Genomic DNA, 15281 nt, shown 5'->3' on the forward strand with positions numbered 1-15281 from the left:
GCAGGGCGAAACAACATTGAGGAAAAAGTTTGAGCATTGCAGTGTGTATTTGGGTTCTTTAATTCCCCATACTGATTCCATAGGATATTTCTGACAAGGAGAAACACATCAACCTGACATTGGTACTAAATCAGGATTTCAATGATGTTGACTGTGGAATTACTAATAAATTGGGAACTAACAATTTGATTAACATCTTCAACTTGTAAATTAAAGAGTCCCTGCAAATGATTGATGACACAAAACTGTTTTAGATCATGTTTTAATAAAGCTGATTGGATTCTTCAATTACATCCCTCTTTCCATCCCATGAAATTACATTTGACTAGTGTTTTTTCAGACATCTTTGAGAAACAGGCATTGCACTTCATTCAATGAGACTAGCGCAGTACTTCAACCACCTATGTCCTTAAAACATTAATCTATTAAATATTTTCACTTCAGAAAACTAAATTAATGGTGTATCAAAAATAACGCTCCTGGTTCAACAAATATCAGTTATTTTTCTCCTTTGCTATGAGTAGATTGCACCAGAATTGCTGATTATGAGCGGAATAAAAAAGTAACATGTACAGACATGTTTAATGAACACGAAAACAATGTCCTCAAAGTAAGGTGATAAAGACATAATAACAAAGCCTTATGACATTAAACAGATATACAACAAATGGAAATTATATCAGAGTACAGTGAACCAAGCTCATCTTTATAGTATCAATTCAGAAGACAACAATTATGGTTGTATTTTCAAGTTAAGTGCACACCCTAAGTTAAGAAAAACTTAAAAGTAGAAGCTCATTCCATTCTGTCTGCTTTGGATAGAAAAATGTCTAACGGCACAGTGTTGTACAGTGGATACAAAAGCAGTTTTATAAGCAAATGATTCATCACATTTGAAAGTCATTGCAACGTCCGTAGTCTACTGACACCCTAGGTCATTAAAGTTCTCCCAATTTTTATGACTCCATAGCAGAAATATGATTGGACAACGAGAATGTAACACCTCTCATTTCAATAATTACAACTGTGTACAAAACATGTCGTAAACCCCCTTAGAGCTGTAGGTCGAGAATAGTTCAATTCTCTAGATAACTTCTGTTTTGAAGACAATGGTATAGAAGGAACATAAAACTGGATCCTTGACAAAAGGCTTAGAGAAAAGGTACGTGAAATCAGAGATTGTAATGGAAGCAGGATGGAAATATTGTTGTCATTTCAAGTCAGGAATCATAATTCTTCATCAAAGTAGTTATTGCAACAAATTATAGACTTATTGAGAATTAAAAAATAAATGAATTGAAAAAGTTGATTAACACATACTGTGCAACATTAAATAAGGTAGTGCAGTAATAAATGGACAGAACAAATTGAATATATATATATATATTTTTTTTTTAAACAGCCCTGCGTTGAAACCAAATCCTTTAACCTGCAAATATGCTATCATCAGTCGAGGCATTATAATAGCTACTAGGCTACAGTATGTATTTCTCACAGGAAACATCAACATAACTTACAGCCACTATATTTTTTGGCAAAGAAAAAAAAACTATTTCCTCAGAATGCATGTAAAGCAAGACTTTGCTTGTGAATGTAAGGAAATGTTAGCCCCATTGGTCATTTTATTAAAAACATACATTTATATTGTTTAAAAAAACACCAATCAGACCCAAGTATGTGAAAAAATTAACAGGATGGTGTTTGACAAATCGTGGAGGGTCTATTGGGGTAGAGCACATATACTGTGGGTGTGTTTAAAGATCAGAAGCAGGTGGGTGTGTGTATTCTCTCGTTCAATTCATATCACAGTATGCTTTCATTTTCCTACTATATTTCCCTCTATATAGATCTGGTTTTACTGATCATGATGGTGATTGAGTGGATAGAAATAGGTGCGCATACATTACATAGAAAATAAAATTGTTTTATTTCCAGTGTTAGTCACACGTTACTTGGCTTGCATATAAGCTGTTTTACCTCCGGGCCATGACGAGACCGACTGAAGTAGTGGAGGCCATGAACCAGGAAGTCCTCAGACGACCCTTCACCTTTGACTCCCTGCCTCAGGTGTAGTTCCTGCTTGACCAGAGTTCTTAGGTCCTACTCCTACATAGTTATTTATTAACCCACAATGATCGAGTCCTCAGACAGTCAGACACAACCCTAGAGACTAAGGCTGGATTTCATTCTGAAAACCTGGTTCCTTCCCTTTGTCCTTGACCTCTTCCAGTCATCAAGGGACTGGAAAGAAAAAATAAAAGTAGAGATACAATGACAAAAGCAATCCCTACCCTTCTGGTAGGCTAAGTGAAGCCTTTGCTGTCTAATTATCTCTCATCACAGTTTCCAGTCCCTTTAGATCTATAAGGAGACAGTTGTCAAGAAAAGAGGCAAGGGAGAATTATTTGAGAATGGAATGAATCCCTGCTCTGCAACACCTGCTGGACTGGCCTGGAACCTTTCAGAGCTGGTTTCAAATAACCCTGCTCTGAGGGCTGTCCTATCTGCCCGTCTCCTCCACTGGTGCGTCCTGGCCATCAGGCTGTCTCTCCTTCTCTTGTGTACCAACCTCACCTTTCTCCTGCGTGGGCTCGGGTTCAGCCGGCACCTGGGGGATCTCTGGGCTCTCAGGGACCACGGAAACCGCCTCGTCTGGGACAGGGGACGGTGTGGTGGGTTGTGGGAACCTCTCCCTGGAGAAATCCTCAGCCTGGCCCACGGAGCTGGTCTCACTGTGGGAGTCAGAGCCACCCGCACCCTCGCGCCGGAACAGCCTCTGTCCTGCAAGTGGAGGAGGAAAAGGAGGAGGAATCAGAGAATAGTAGTCTTAGATTTCCAGTATTTTTAATAAATAAAATATGTCCCTTGATTTTAAAAGAGAATGACTGTGAAAGAACAAGAATATCCCATCTATAGATTCTGTGAGACCATACCTGGCAGTCTCTTGGCAGAGGAGGTAGGGGTTTCTGGCGACACCAGCCCACCTGTCTGGGCCTTCATGGAGTAGGTGGGCTCTGTGGAGTCCAGGGAACCTATGGGAAACAGTCACTTAATATACCATCGGAATGCAGATGTACAGGAGCAACCTATGAGCAGGCACACACACACACAGTTGTGTACCTGCAGCCAGGTTAAAGGTTCTGCCCTTCACAGTGCTCTGGAACGGAGAGAACCAGTTCAACACGGAGCCGACCAGAGGAATCTGTCTCAACACACCCTGAGAGAGAGGGAGATGATGGTGCAAAAAAATGTATACAAATCAGTCCATAAAATGTGCACGTATACAAAGCATTGATTAATATCATACATATACAAAAACGCACACACACACACCTCCTCCATGAGTTTGTCCTGGTTGTCTTTCTGGAGCTGGAGCTCTGCCTCCTGGATGCCTTTCCTCACCACCTCTGTCATGTTCTCTAATAGCTAGTGGCAAGATGGGACAGAAGAAAATAGTCATTTACAACTCAATCAATGCAATAGGATTGTAGTATTGCATAGATTATTACATTTTATCATCAAAAATCTATATAATCTGGAAGTACCAGCCATGTTGGAGGAAGTGACAGACTGTAGGTAAACAGAGTAGAAGGAGATAGCTTTACCCTGCCGTTCTCCTCTATGTCCCTCCCCAGGGCGGCTATCGTATCCACTAGCTCTGCCACGTCTAGGTCCTCCGTTGCCATGCCAATAAATATGCAGTCCTTCTCGGGTCCGAACTCCAGGCCTGAGGATGGAGGGAGAGAAGTTAAGAGGTAAAGCAGGCAGAAGCAGAACCAGGTCTGAATCATTCCTTTAATTGAGGGAAGAATGAAACCTTGAGTGTCAGATGTGATAAAAGGAGCTCTGTGCTGTGGACAGGCACAGTACTGACCGGTGGAGAAGATGAGGTCTGCATCCAGATCCCCTAGTTTCACCAGCAGCTCACTGTTGATTTTCTCCACCTCCAGCTTTCTTTTACTGTCGGTCAGCTCCTCAACCCTCGGCTCATACCTGAGTGGATACAAGTCACATTGCTTTACACAAAACATTTTGGTTGCAGTTGCACATAATTTTACTGTACAGAAATGACCAGGTATTTACTATGAAATGGCATGGTAAAATGGTAATGAAACAGCTACTAATGACACAAATACTGAATGAATAACAGTATATTCCTACCTGACGGCTCCCAGGCCAGGCCAGCTGAGGTCCTCTATGTAACTGAGGGCAGAGTGGCGGTACACCTCCTCTCTGAAGTCCAGTCTGAGACGCAGCGTACAGTTCAGCACAGGAATCAGCTCAATCAACCGCTCCACCAGCAGATCCACGTCACACCTCTGGGTCCCCAGGGCTGGGAGGGAACAGGTCAGAGGGCAGAGTTCAGAGGTCAACAGCTAAAGGGTCAACAAAAGGAGAGTTGTGCCTGACTGACAATGATCAGGTGTTCTTCATTAACTGTACAGGTGAGTGTGTGTAATACAAATGATGGTATGTCTAACATGTGAATGTTTATTTTACAGGTGAGTGTGTGCCTTTCTTTATGATGCGTGTGTGTCCTACAGGTGAGTGTGTGTGTGTGTGTTACCTGCGGCGGTCATAAGAGGGGTGAAGCGGACACAGGTGCCCTCGTCCTCCAACTCCACTATGTCTACCCCGCTGGCGGGCACCAGCTGTGCCAACTGCTCACACAGCTACAGGCAGACACAATCAATCAACCAACCAACCAACATGGTCTCACCCATTACACGTGTATACAAATGCTCACCCATCTGTTGAGGGAATCTAGCACTTCTCTCTCTCCAGCAAAGTAGCCCTCCACAGAACCACCACTGGATTCTGAGTAGAGGGAAGAGGGCATAGCATTATGACCCATTACATATAACATGCCAAATTCAAACCCATGGTACATTTACATGATACTCATTTGAATGCATTATTACATAATTTGAATGCACACATTGCATCTAAAGTAAGTTGGATGCAGCTGAATAAGAGTTCTTGGTTGGTTGAGGAAAATGTGTTGGAACAGGAAGAGTAGTGTTAACCACTCACCTGCACTGGTCTCCTGGGAGAACCTGAACACTACTACTGGAGAGTTGAGCTCATCCTCCACCTGCAGCACAGGAAAGGTGAGAGACACACAGGTGAGGTTCCACACATCCAGGATCATAACCTTCGACCTTTAAAAAACTCTGTTGTCATTAACATGCAAACAGGTGTACTGTGTAAGAATGGGCCGGAGAAGCTGTGTGATGTGATGCTATGGAGATGCCTGGGTTTGTGACACACATCCTCTGTTTGAGCAGTCAAAGTGGTCTGCATGGAGATTGTTAAATCATGCAGCTTTAAAAAATAAATAATAATAATAATTTTAAAGTAAAATGTTTGGGCATAAATGTCAATGCCTATGACTTCCATTCACAATGGACATGTCTGTGTTTTCCATGGACTTTATATACATGACTAACTCTTACAACCTACGACAAATCCACAACTGACCATTATAATGTATGTACTGTGTATACTTTGTACATAAAATCATTGAGTCGGGTAAATGTTAGTTTTGGAGAAAATCTCAGCACAGAAAATACTACTTTCCTTCTGGTAATTTCTCCCCACCGCTATCAATTCAAAGTAAGGGTATGTACTACCCAGTACCCATAGCAGGATTGACAGGTTGAAGTGACATGTTGGATTGTTACTGTTGTACCCTAACAGGGTAGTTATGTAAACACAGTGAGGTCCATCTTTGATGATGCCTGGGCCAAAGTTCAACTTTAGAGTCATCAGGGTTCTGTGAAGACGTGGTGGTGAGGGGACAGGACATTCTCTGCTGTGCCTAAAACTTGCCTGTAGTGATAATTGGACTGGAACCAGGAAGTGGACTGATTGCAGTTTTAGCAAATTAATGCCCTCGATTTGAGCGGTGTCTCAAATACAGTGCCTTTCAGGGCATTCAGGTGGACAAACATGGTCAGGTACGGAGTGAAACAGAGAAAGAAAGGGGGGAGCAAGCAGGGGAAAGAGGGTTGGTCCCACCTACAATAGACAGAATGAGAGAGCCCAGCAAGTCCCGTAGAGAGCCCCCTGAGATCGGCGGGATCCGAGAGAGAGACACCACACCCTGTAACCAAGGCAACCCAACAGCTCACTATCCACAGTATACACACACTTCCTACACACGACACTCACTACAACAAACGGTACTCAAAGCCACCATCAACACAGTAACCAGACCCACACACTCTGCTTGTTCACCAGATCAACTTCAGCAGTTACTGCACCGTTCCAATGATCTCAAAATCTACATGTGCCAATCATATTCACACTCTGTTTCAGATTATACAAGGTCACTATCTGCTCAGAGCTGATGCCTGTGAACAAGGTCTTTGTTTAGCGACAGTATGACGGAGGTCTCTGTTAGCGAGGCTCAGTGCTGTTTCTTTACCATAGTCAAAGCATCGACGAAAGAGATCTCAGAGTCAAGCTCATCCTGATGATGACAAAACAGACGTCAGATGCTCGCATCTTTATAGCTGTGTGTTGTGTGTTGTGTGTTGTGTGTTCGAGTTGAGTGTGATCTTATGAAAGTTTTCTTAAGTTATCGTATCTTAAAACTCAACAAGCAAAAGTTCATATATTGGGGGTCTTCATCATATGACCCCCCCTACGTATAATGGCTTTATAGTGCCTTCGTTAACACCCATTGTGCGTTATTAAATACAATAAACAGCTTATGACTGCTTAGAACAGCCTCAATGCATAAATGCTTTCCACACACATTAATAGTAGTAGATAGTTAAACAGCAAGTTGTGGACCTACTGAAGTCTTTATGGAAGCCAGAGTCTTCAGTTTCTCCAGAAGCTGTTGGCTCTACAGACAAAAAGAGATACAACACAGGTCAGTTTGTTAGCAGTAAGGTGATAGAAATGAATACAGATCGCTAACCTACATGGTAATTACTAACCCAAGGTACTTACGAGCTCTACAGCGTGTCTAATCTTCTCCACTATCCCATCATGGCCCAGGTACTGCAGGGAGAGCCAGAGAGGCAGGGCACGCAGCTTCTCTACTGGCTGACTGGAGGTCAACCCGGCTGCCAGAGACTAAGACAGGAGAGAGAGAACTCAAATGGATAGGTGAAACCAAAGATTACACCACATAGTTTACACCAATCAAATCATTTCAGATCTCTAGTAACTTCAAGGGAGGCAGGAAGGAAGGATGCAAGTTTAAAGGCCCTACAGCTACAGACAGGGAGAGAGTTAAGAGGGGATACCAAAGAAGAGAACAGAAAGGAGAAAGCATACCAGGGCTGGGTCCTCGTGTCTGTAGAGGGTGACAGCTGGGACAGCAGGCAGGCCCAGCCACGGACCCAGGGTCAGGGTCATACTGTCACTCCTGGTGGCCGCCTGGGGACAGGGGAGGGGGCAAAGACACATAGTAGACATATTACATTACCGTACTATACAGGCATCTTACAGTGTATTCATTTAGAGTTCTGAGGGTCACAGAATGGGAGAGCATATCCTATACGTGCCGTCACGGGGGACGAGACCTCCCACAGAGCCAGGGTGGCCAAGTTGACCCTGAGAGACAGAAAAGACCAAGCAGTTATAAAGCATTTACAAACTCCTCCAATATGGTTGGTTAAAGACATATTAGAAGTATTACAAGTATGTGTAATGTTGTTACCCACCCTTCTATGTGGAGCCACATGCCATACTGTTCACACAGCTCCTTTAGACGGCCCAGCTTGTCTGTGTGTCCCGCCCCAGGGGTGCCTGGGAAGACAGGCAGCGAGTACGCTCTGAGTCACTCTGCAGTACGCCTTGGTCAATATGTCAGTGATAGAGGGACTGACATGTTGATTTAACTTTTATTTGACCAAATAAGTCATACAATAACATCCTGGTTGGTCAAGGGGTAAACATTGTTTCACTTTAGAGTGTAAAACTGTGTGTGTTGCTACCATGCTGCGTTGTTGTCTTAGGTCTGTCTCCGTGTTGCGTTGTCTCTTGTTGTGATGTGTGTACACATACATAAACACATTTTATTTTTTATCCCAGCCCCCATCCCCGCAGGAGGCCTTTTGGTAGGCCATTATTGTAAAAAATTAATTTGTTCTTAACTGACTAGTAAAATTTAAAAAAATTTAAAGTGTGTCACCATGCTAGGTTTTTCAATAAGCACACAACCTTGGAGAAAATAAAACACTTTTAAAGAGTAGATGTGTGTTCTCTGCCATTTCTTGTATTAAAAAGGTGATAGAATTCCCCACTGACCAGCGTTGGCGATCAACAGCAATGGAAGCTTCCCAGTCTCCACATCCTCTCTGATCAGCTTGTCCAGCAAGGCAATATCCTGCAAACAGCAAAACACCCATGGAGAAAGATATTGTTTTCCATTTAAAAATCAGGGTAGTATGGTAGGTAGTACGCATACAGGCACCCCAGTGTCCTAAATGCATAAACTCAACAAAAAAAGAAACGTCCCTTTTTCAGGACCCTGTCTTTCAAAGATAATTCGTAAAAATCAAAATAACTTCACAAATCTTCATTGTAAAGCGTTTAAACACTCTTTCCCATGCTTGTTCAATGAACCATTAACAATTAATGAATATGCACCTGTGGAACGGTTGTTAAGACACTAACAGCTTAAAGACGGTATGGCAATTATGGTCACAGTTATGAAAATATAGGACACTAAAGAGGCCTTTCCACTGACTCTGAAAAACACCAAAAGAAAGATGCCCAGGGTCCCTGCTCATCTGCGTGAACGTGCCTTAGGCATGCTGCAAGGAGGCATGAGGACCGCAGATGTGGCCAGGGCAATAAATTGCAATGTCCGTACTGTGAGACGCCTAAGACAGCGCTACAGGGAGACAGGACGGACAGCTGATCGTCCTCGCAGTGGCAGACCACGTGTAACAACACCTGCACGGGATTGGTACATCCGAACATCACACCTACGGGACAGGTACAGGATGGCAACAACTTCCCGAGTTACACCAGGAACACACAGCACCTCCATCAGTGCTCAGACTGTCCCAAATAGGCTGAGAGAGGCTGGACAGATGACTTGTAGGCCTGTTGTAAGGCAGGTCCTCACCAGACATCACCGTCACCTATGGTCACAAACCCAATGTCACTGGACCAGACAGGACTGGAAAAAAGTGCTCTTCACTGACGAGTCACGGTTTTGTCTCACCAGGGGTGATGGTCGGATTCACATTTATCGTCAAAGGAATGAGTGTTACACCGAGGCCTGTACTCTGGAGCGGTACCGATTTGGAGGTGGAGGGTACATCATGGTCTGGGGGGGGGGGGGGTGTGTCACATTATCATCGGACTGAGCTTGTTGTCATTGCAGGAAATCTCAACGCTGTGCGTTACTGGGAAGACATCCTCCTCCCTCATGTTTTACCCTTCCTGCAGGCTCATTCTGACCTTCCAGCATGACAATGCCACCAGCCATACTGCTCGTTCTGTGCGTGATTTCTTGCAAGACAGAAATGTCAGTGTTCTGCCATGGCCAGCGAAGAGCCCGGATCTCAATCCCATTGAGCACGTCTGGGACCTGTTGGATCAGAGGGTGAGGGCTAGGGCCATTCCCCCCAGAAATGTCCGGGAACTTGCAGGTGCCTTGTTGGAAGAGTGGGGTAACATCTCACAGCAAAAACAGGCAAATCTGGTGCAGTCCATGAGGAGGAGATGTACTTAATGCAGCTGGTGGCCACACCAGATACTGATTTTGACCCCCCCTTTATTCAGGGACACATTATTCCATTTCTGTTAGTCACGTCTGTGGAATTTGTTCAGTTTATGTCTCAGTTGTTGAATCTTGTTATGTTCATACAAATACTTACACATGTTAAGTTTGCTGAAAATAAACAGTTGACAGAGAGGACGTTTCTTTTTTTGCTGAATTTAAATACACACACATATGTATATATACACATACACACAAAGAATGTGGACACCCCTTCAAATGAGTGGATTCGGCTATTTTTGCTAGCAGGTGTATAAAATCGAGCTCAGTGACTTTCAACGTGGCACCGTCATGGGATGCCACCTTTCCAACAAGTCAGTTTGTCAAATTTCTGCCCTGCTCGAGCTACCCCGGCCAACTGTAAGTACTGTTATTGTGAAGTAGAAATGTCTAGGAGCAACAACAGCTCAGCCGCGGAGTGGTAGGCCACACAAGGTCACAGAACGGGACCACCAAGTGTTGAAGTGCCTAAAAATGATCTTTCCTCAGTTGCAACACACACTACCAAGTTCCAAACTGTCTCTGGATGGAATGCCAGCACAATACCTGTTCGTCAGGAACTTAATGAAATGGGTTTCCATAGCTGAGCAGCCGCACACAAGCCTAAGATCACCATGCGCAATGCCAAGCATCGGCTAGAGTGGTGTAAAGCTCACCGCCTTCTCTGGGGTGAGGAATCACGCTTCACCATCTGGCAGTCCAACGGACGAATCTGGGGTTGGAGGATACCAGGAGCACGCTACCTGCTCCAATGCATAGAGCCAACTGTAAAGTTTGGTGGATGAATAATGGTCAGGGGCTATTTTTCATGGTTCAGGATAGGCCCCTTAGTTCCAGTGAAGGGAAACCTTAACGCTTCAGCATGCAACGACATTCTAGATGATTCTGTGCTTCCTACTTTGTGGCAACAGTTTGGGGAAGGCCCTTTCCTGTTTCAGCATGACAATGCCCCCATGCACAAAGTGAGGTCCATACAGAAATGGTTTGTTGAGATCGGCGTGGAAGAACTTGACTGGCCTGCACAGAGCCCTGACTTCAACCCCATCGAAAACCGACTGCGAGCCAGGCCCAATCGCCCAACAGTGTCCAACCTCACTAATGCTCGTGGCTGAATGGAAGCAAGTCCCCACAGCAATGTTCCAATATCTAATGGTAGCAAATTCGGGGGACCAACTCCATATTAATGCCCATCATTTTGGAATAAGGTGTTCAAATACTTTTGGTAATGTAGTGTACATTGTATGAGCCCTATCTAAATGAGGCTGATGTACCATTTGGTGCTGGGATCCAAACATGGTGTTGCAGGGGACGGTGCACAGGCTAGACAGAGGCAGAGCCAGCTGAGGAAGAGAGGATTTGTGTTAAAGTCAATCTACATCTACATACTTCTGAAATATCTGCTCTTATAACACTAAAGTAACATCAAAAAGGTCTGTCTGTGTGTCTTCATGTAAGAACACGCAATGCGTTTCTATGCCTGCTTCTACGCCTACTTGGCTGCAGAGGTGCTGTCCCAGGCCAGGCCTGCAGGTGGCGCTCTGGTAAATGACAGGCTGTCTGGAGTTGAGCACGGTGTAGCCCTCTGTGGAGTAGTCCTCATAGCGGGTGTTGATGACCAGGCGACACACCTTCAGCAGGCCCTCTCTGTCATCTTCATGGTAGTATGCTGAGCCACTCTCATACCTGGCAGGACATCAAAATTAGCAAAGCATCAGGAACAAGCACACACACGCACTCGACAGACAGACCCAGACACACACCTGAAGAGTCTGCAGAGCCAGAGTGTTGTGTCAGACGCGATGCGTGTGATCAGCTTCCTGAGTCTCTCCCTGTCCAGCACGGAGATGTAGGCTGCTAGGCTGTGTCCTAGCAACGCCATGTGACCCTGCTCTCCGACATTCTGCATCCTGCTGGGGGACAAGACCCCCACAGGAAGTTAGGTCACAAAGACGTGATGTTGATAAACTGTATTATACTGATTGTATTAGGAATATTTAAGATGAATAAAGTTCATATACAGTGAAGAGTGATTAACACAATGCTTAGCATATTTATATGTTTTCACATTCTGTTTGTGCAAGGTTCTGTTGATAGTGATTGACGCCAGACTGGAGGTACAAGGACACTGATTATTACTGTATTCTGCAAAACACGGTGTGATTCTGTAGCAGCTGACAATGTCACTGCAATTTGTTTTGACTTCCTACAAGCCTCTTGGGCTGTTTTTTTACAGAGCACTTGGTACTGTCTGATTAGAATATAAAGGGCTTGTCTCCAAGAGGCCAGATAGACCTTTTCTCTGCCTCTGATCTGTTGCAACTTTAATAAACCGGATAGATTTTTCATTGATATTATCAACAACTTATTATTGTTCACATGGAAATTCTTATTATACAGATAAGAAAATTCTAAGATGGCCTTCCAACTGACATATGCTCTCAGTAGTGGTGTTTTAATGTCAGACCTACCGATGGCTTGGCTTGTCTTCCTCCTCATCTTCATGCATGAGATTCTGGACCAGCTGGAGTATACTGGCCACATCCTGCCCACTGGAAGTTTGGAACAAAACACACAACGCGTTGCTTGAGGGAACTCATTACTTCTGTGAAATAACATCCACATTTGTATGTGTGAGAGAGAGAGACAGAGAAATATACTAGTTTGAGAGTGAGAAACAGGGCTATCTACTGTACTCACTCTCCCTGTAGGGGTCCAGGGATACTACTCCTGCTGAACTGTCGTCTATCTGCATCCGGATCTGATGCTCTGGAGAGAAACAAACAAAACCAAAAAGTCAGATAGTCCTTCAGGTGTGTGCATCGGACTTGTGTTAACATACAGTATGTGCGAAGAGATGTGTGTCATTAACAGCCAGTGTAATACTAGTCAATACATCTTTATGAACAAACACCAATTCATAAAAGCTCACTTTCCGCCATCCTCCAAGATCTTCATGGCCTCGTTGAGGTTCTTGCCCATTTCAGCGAGTGTGGGGTCGACCATCATCTACAGTCAGAAGTCAGAGACTGAGCAAAAAGACACTAAAGCAGATGGATACCTCACTCCATCTCAGGGTTAGACAGAGCCATTGCCAGAGGCTAGCTAAAAACACATCTTTCAGTTCTATCTCCCCCTAAAGCCTTATATTTAACACTAATCCTCCCTCTACCCTCCTCTGTCACCTATTGGACTGCACATTGAGGTGGATCAGAGGTATAGTAAACAGAGGTCAATCTAATTGTTAACATTAGTCAAATATTGACATTAGCATGATGTAACAGACTCTACCACAGTCTAGCTCATGTTATTGCCAATTCCAGGCGACTGGAGAAGCAGTTGAAAGTAAATACAGTCTGACTATAACTTCTATTCATTACCAGTGGTGCCTCAAGGCCCTAATTTCTGTCTGAAATGATAATGGGTGTGGTTATACCTGTTATGTGATAGTTGGATTACCTGGCTGATTTCATCAAACTGGATTTTCTGCTTCTACAACATACCACTCAATATATTTATGATCTGCCTAGATATTTGTCTTTCAGTAAATGTCTGTTAACCAATGAAAAACATCCGTGATCATGATGACTCTCTGGCTGTCTACTGAAATGTGTTCTGACCAGGGGAGTTTAAGAGCCCAGATTCTTGCCCTATAACACGCATCGCTTGCCGTACGGTTTTGGAAACATAAGGAACGTATCTTCCATATCAAATGAAAATACTACACAGCCATATCTCCAAGTTGCATTACATGTTTACGGAAGACATAGGTGGCCACCTATGCTAAATAGCCATCTAGCATGCTCCAAATCTGTGTGTAATCGTAACTGTGGAAAGTGTAGTTCGTCGACTGGAGGCACACACATCTTGTGGGTATGTGAAAACTGCTAATGTAAGTGTATTTTTTTATTATATTTATTTCTGTTAAGAAAAGGGACATATCAGCATGTTTCAAAAACCGGTTTTGAAAGCGATGTTTATTGACCTTTTGAAATGTTAAAACACAGCGTCGGAAACTCGTTTCCCCCCCGCGTTCTCAGTTGTCGATGAAGTCAGAGATTTCAGAGTTCCCAGATGTTTTGAACGCGGCAACTGCGCTAGTCAATCAGCTATCCGTGACCATCCATAATAAATTAGCAGCGTCGTCATCACGATGATAAGTTGTTTTATGAATGGAAGGTGGCAGCTTCTTAATTGACGACATAAGCCATGAAAAATAAAGACATGCAAGGGTTAAATGCCACATTGCATTGCGTGAATAAAGTAAATACATCTAGTTCCGCGTAATTCTTCGCAATGACAGCTGGCTTACCGCTGTTGGTGCTGTTAGCCTAACTAGCATTGCTAGCCATAGTTTGCCTAGTGTTACCGCTTGGACCCGACCGAGATTGACAGCTCGTTTGTGCTTACCTTGTGACGCGGTGCCTTCAGACAGTTGAAAAGCTTGAGAAAAGGATACGCCGCCTATCCAGTCTGTATGGACGTGAGGAATATTATAATATTGACGGCTGAACAGCTAACTCCTGTAAATGTTCACTTCCTGGACTGGCGCTCCGTATTCCACGCTGGCAGAGCTGACGTATGTCTACGCCACCAATGTGGTGCTGTGTGTATCTTGATTGGCTGATAGGTGCTTAGCTGACGAACAGGCAGTGAGTGCAGGGTTTTTAAATTGAGTCCCTGTAATACTTTGAAATAGCCTAGTAATTCATTCCTCCATTCATTGAACCCTAGTGCATAATGCACCAGTCTATCATAGACAGATAAGTGATTATTCAGTGACAGTAGGATGTTTTCAAAGGGAGAATGAAACAGACAAAGTCAAAATTGGCTATATTTTACAATTTATCTTCTTGAAATCTGATTTTAAACCTAACCTTAACCATGGCAGGTAGCCTAGTGGTTAGAGTGTTGGGCCAGTAACTGAAAAATTGCTGTCAGCTCGGGAATTCGATACAAGGCAAAAATCTGTAATTCTGCCCTGAACAAGCCGGTTAACCCACTGTTCTCTGGTAGGCCGTCATTGTAAGTAAGAACTTGTTCTTAACTGACTTGCCTAGTTACATTTAAAAAATAATTTTATAAAAACACAGAAATCCTGATGCCAAACCTTAAATTAAGACCAAAAAGCAGATTTGTGTTATCTCGGGGAAACCACTCCCAATTGGATGAGGTCAAAGGGGAGAGGAAGTGAATAATCAAAGAAATGCAATTGAGATTCTCCCAGAGTGCAGTACACGTTCTTATTATTATACCTCAGTGGTAGTACCCTAGAATAGGTGACGATGACTAATAATGAATATGGATGTTTGTATGTAATTATATTACTATGTAATTATTTGGACAGTAATGCTGGAACTTTTAATTTGTCTCTATACTGCAGCATTTTGAGTTTGAGCTAAAACATTTAACATGAGGCAACAGTACAGACTGTTATCATTTATTTGAGTTTTTTCCTATATATCTGTTTTACCGTTTAGAAATGAAAGGACTGTGAATCAAGTCCCCCCATTTGAAGGTGCCAGAAGTA

At 43.5% G+C, this 15281-nt stretch overlaps 1 protein-coding gene across 7 annotated transcripts; it reads right to left on the reverse strand.

Annotated features, from left to right (window-relative positions):
• Positions 1–246: 246 nt before the first annotated feature.
• On the reverse strand, positions 247–14363 carry LOC110538690 (pyridoxal-dependent decarboxylase domain-containing protein 1). Of its 7 annotated transcripts, XM_090193906.1 has the most exons (25): positions 14162–14361; positions 12684–12760; positions 12452–12520; positions 12223–12303; positions 11515–11664; positions 11248–11437; positions 11026–11094; positions 8269–8347; positions 7683–7767; positions 7524–7572; positions 7294–7395; positions 6964–7089; positions 6806–6856; positions 6026–6106; positions 5035–5095; positions 4748–4818; positions 4568–4673; positions 4162–4333; positions 3875–3993; positions 3606–3727; positions 3334–3426; positions 3121–3217; positions 2934–3032; positions 2570–2781; positions 1988–2241 (listed from the first exon to the last, which is right to left on the reverse strand). In XM_090193906.1, the coding sequence occupies exons 2-25, from the start codon at positions 12758–12760 to the stop codon at positions 2164–2166; spliced, it is 2439 nt and encodes an 812-aa protein (XP_090050032.1). In that variant the 5' UTR covers positions 14162–14361; the 3' UTR covers positions 1988–2163. The 7 variants fall into 7 exon arrangements, with proteins under 7 accessions (XP_021481335.3, XP_090050031.1, XP_021481334.3 ...); XM_021625660.3 differs by having other exon boundaries at positions 247–2781; positions 11515–11661; XM_090193905.1 differs by lacking the exon at positions 6026–6106 and adding an exon at positions 6431–6475 and having other exon boundaries at positions 247–2781; positions 11515–11661.
• Positions 14364–15281: the final 918 nt, after the last annotated feature.

Source organism: Oncorhynchus mykiss, chromosome 12 (genome assembly GCF_057628025.1).
Source record: "Oncorhynchus mykiss isolate SJ-2025 chromosome 12, ASM5762802v1, whole genome shotgun sequence".
In the NCBI taxonomy this organism is placed as follows: Eukaryota; Metazoa; Chordata; class Actinopteri; order Salmoniformes; family Salmonidae; genus Oncorhynchus; species Oncorhynchus mykiss.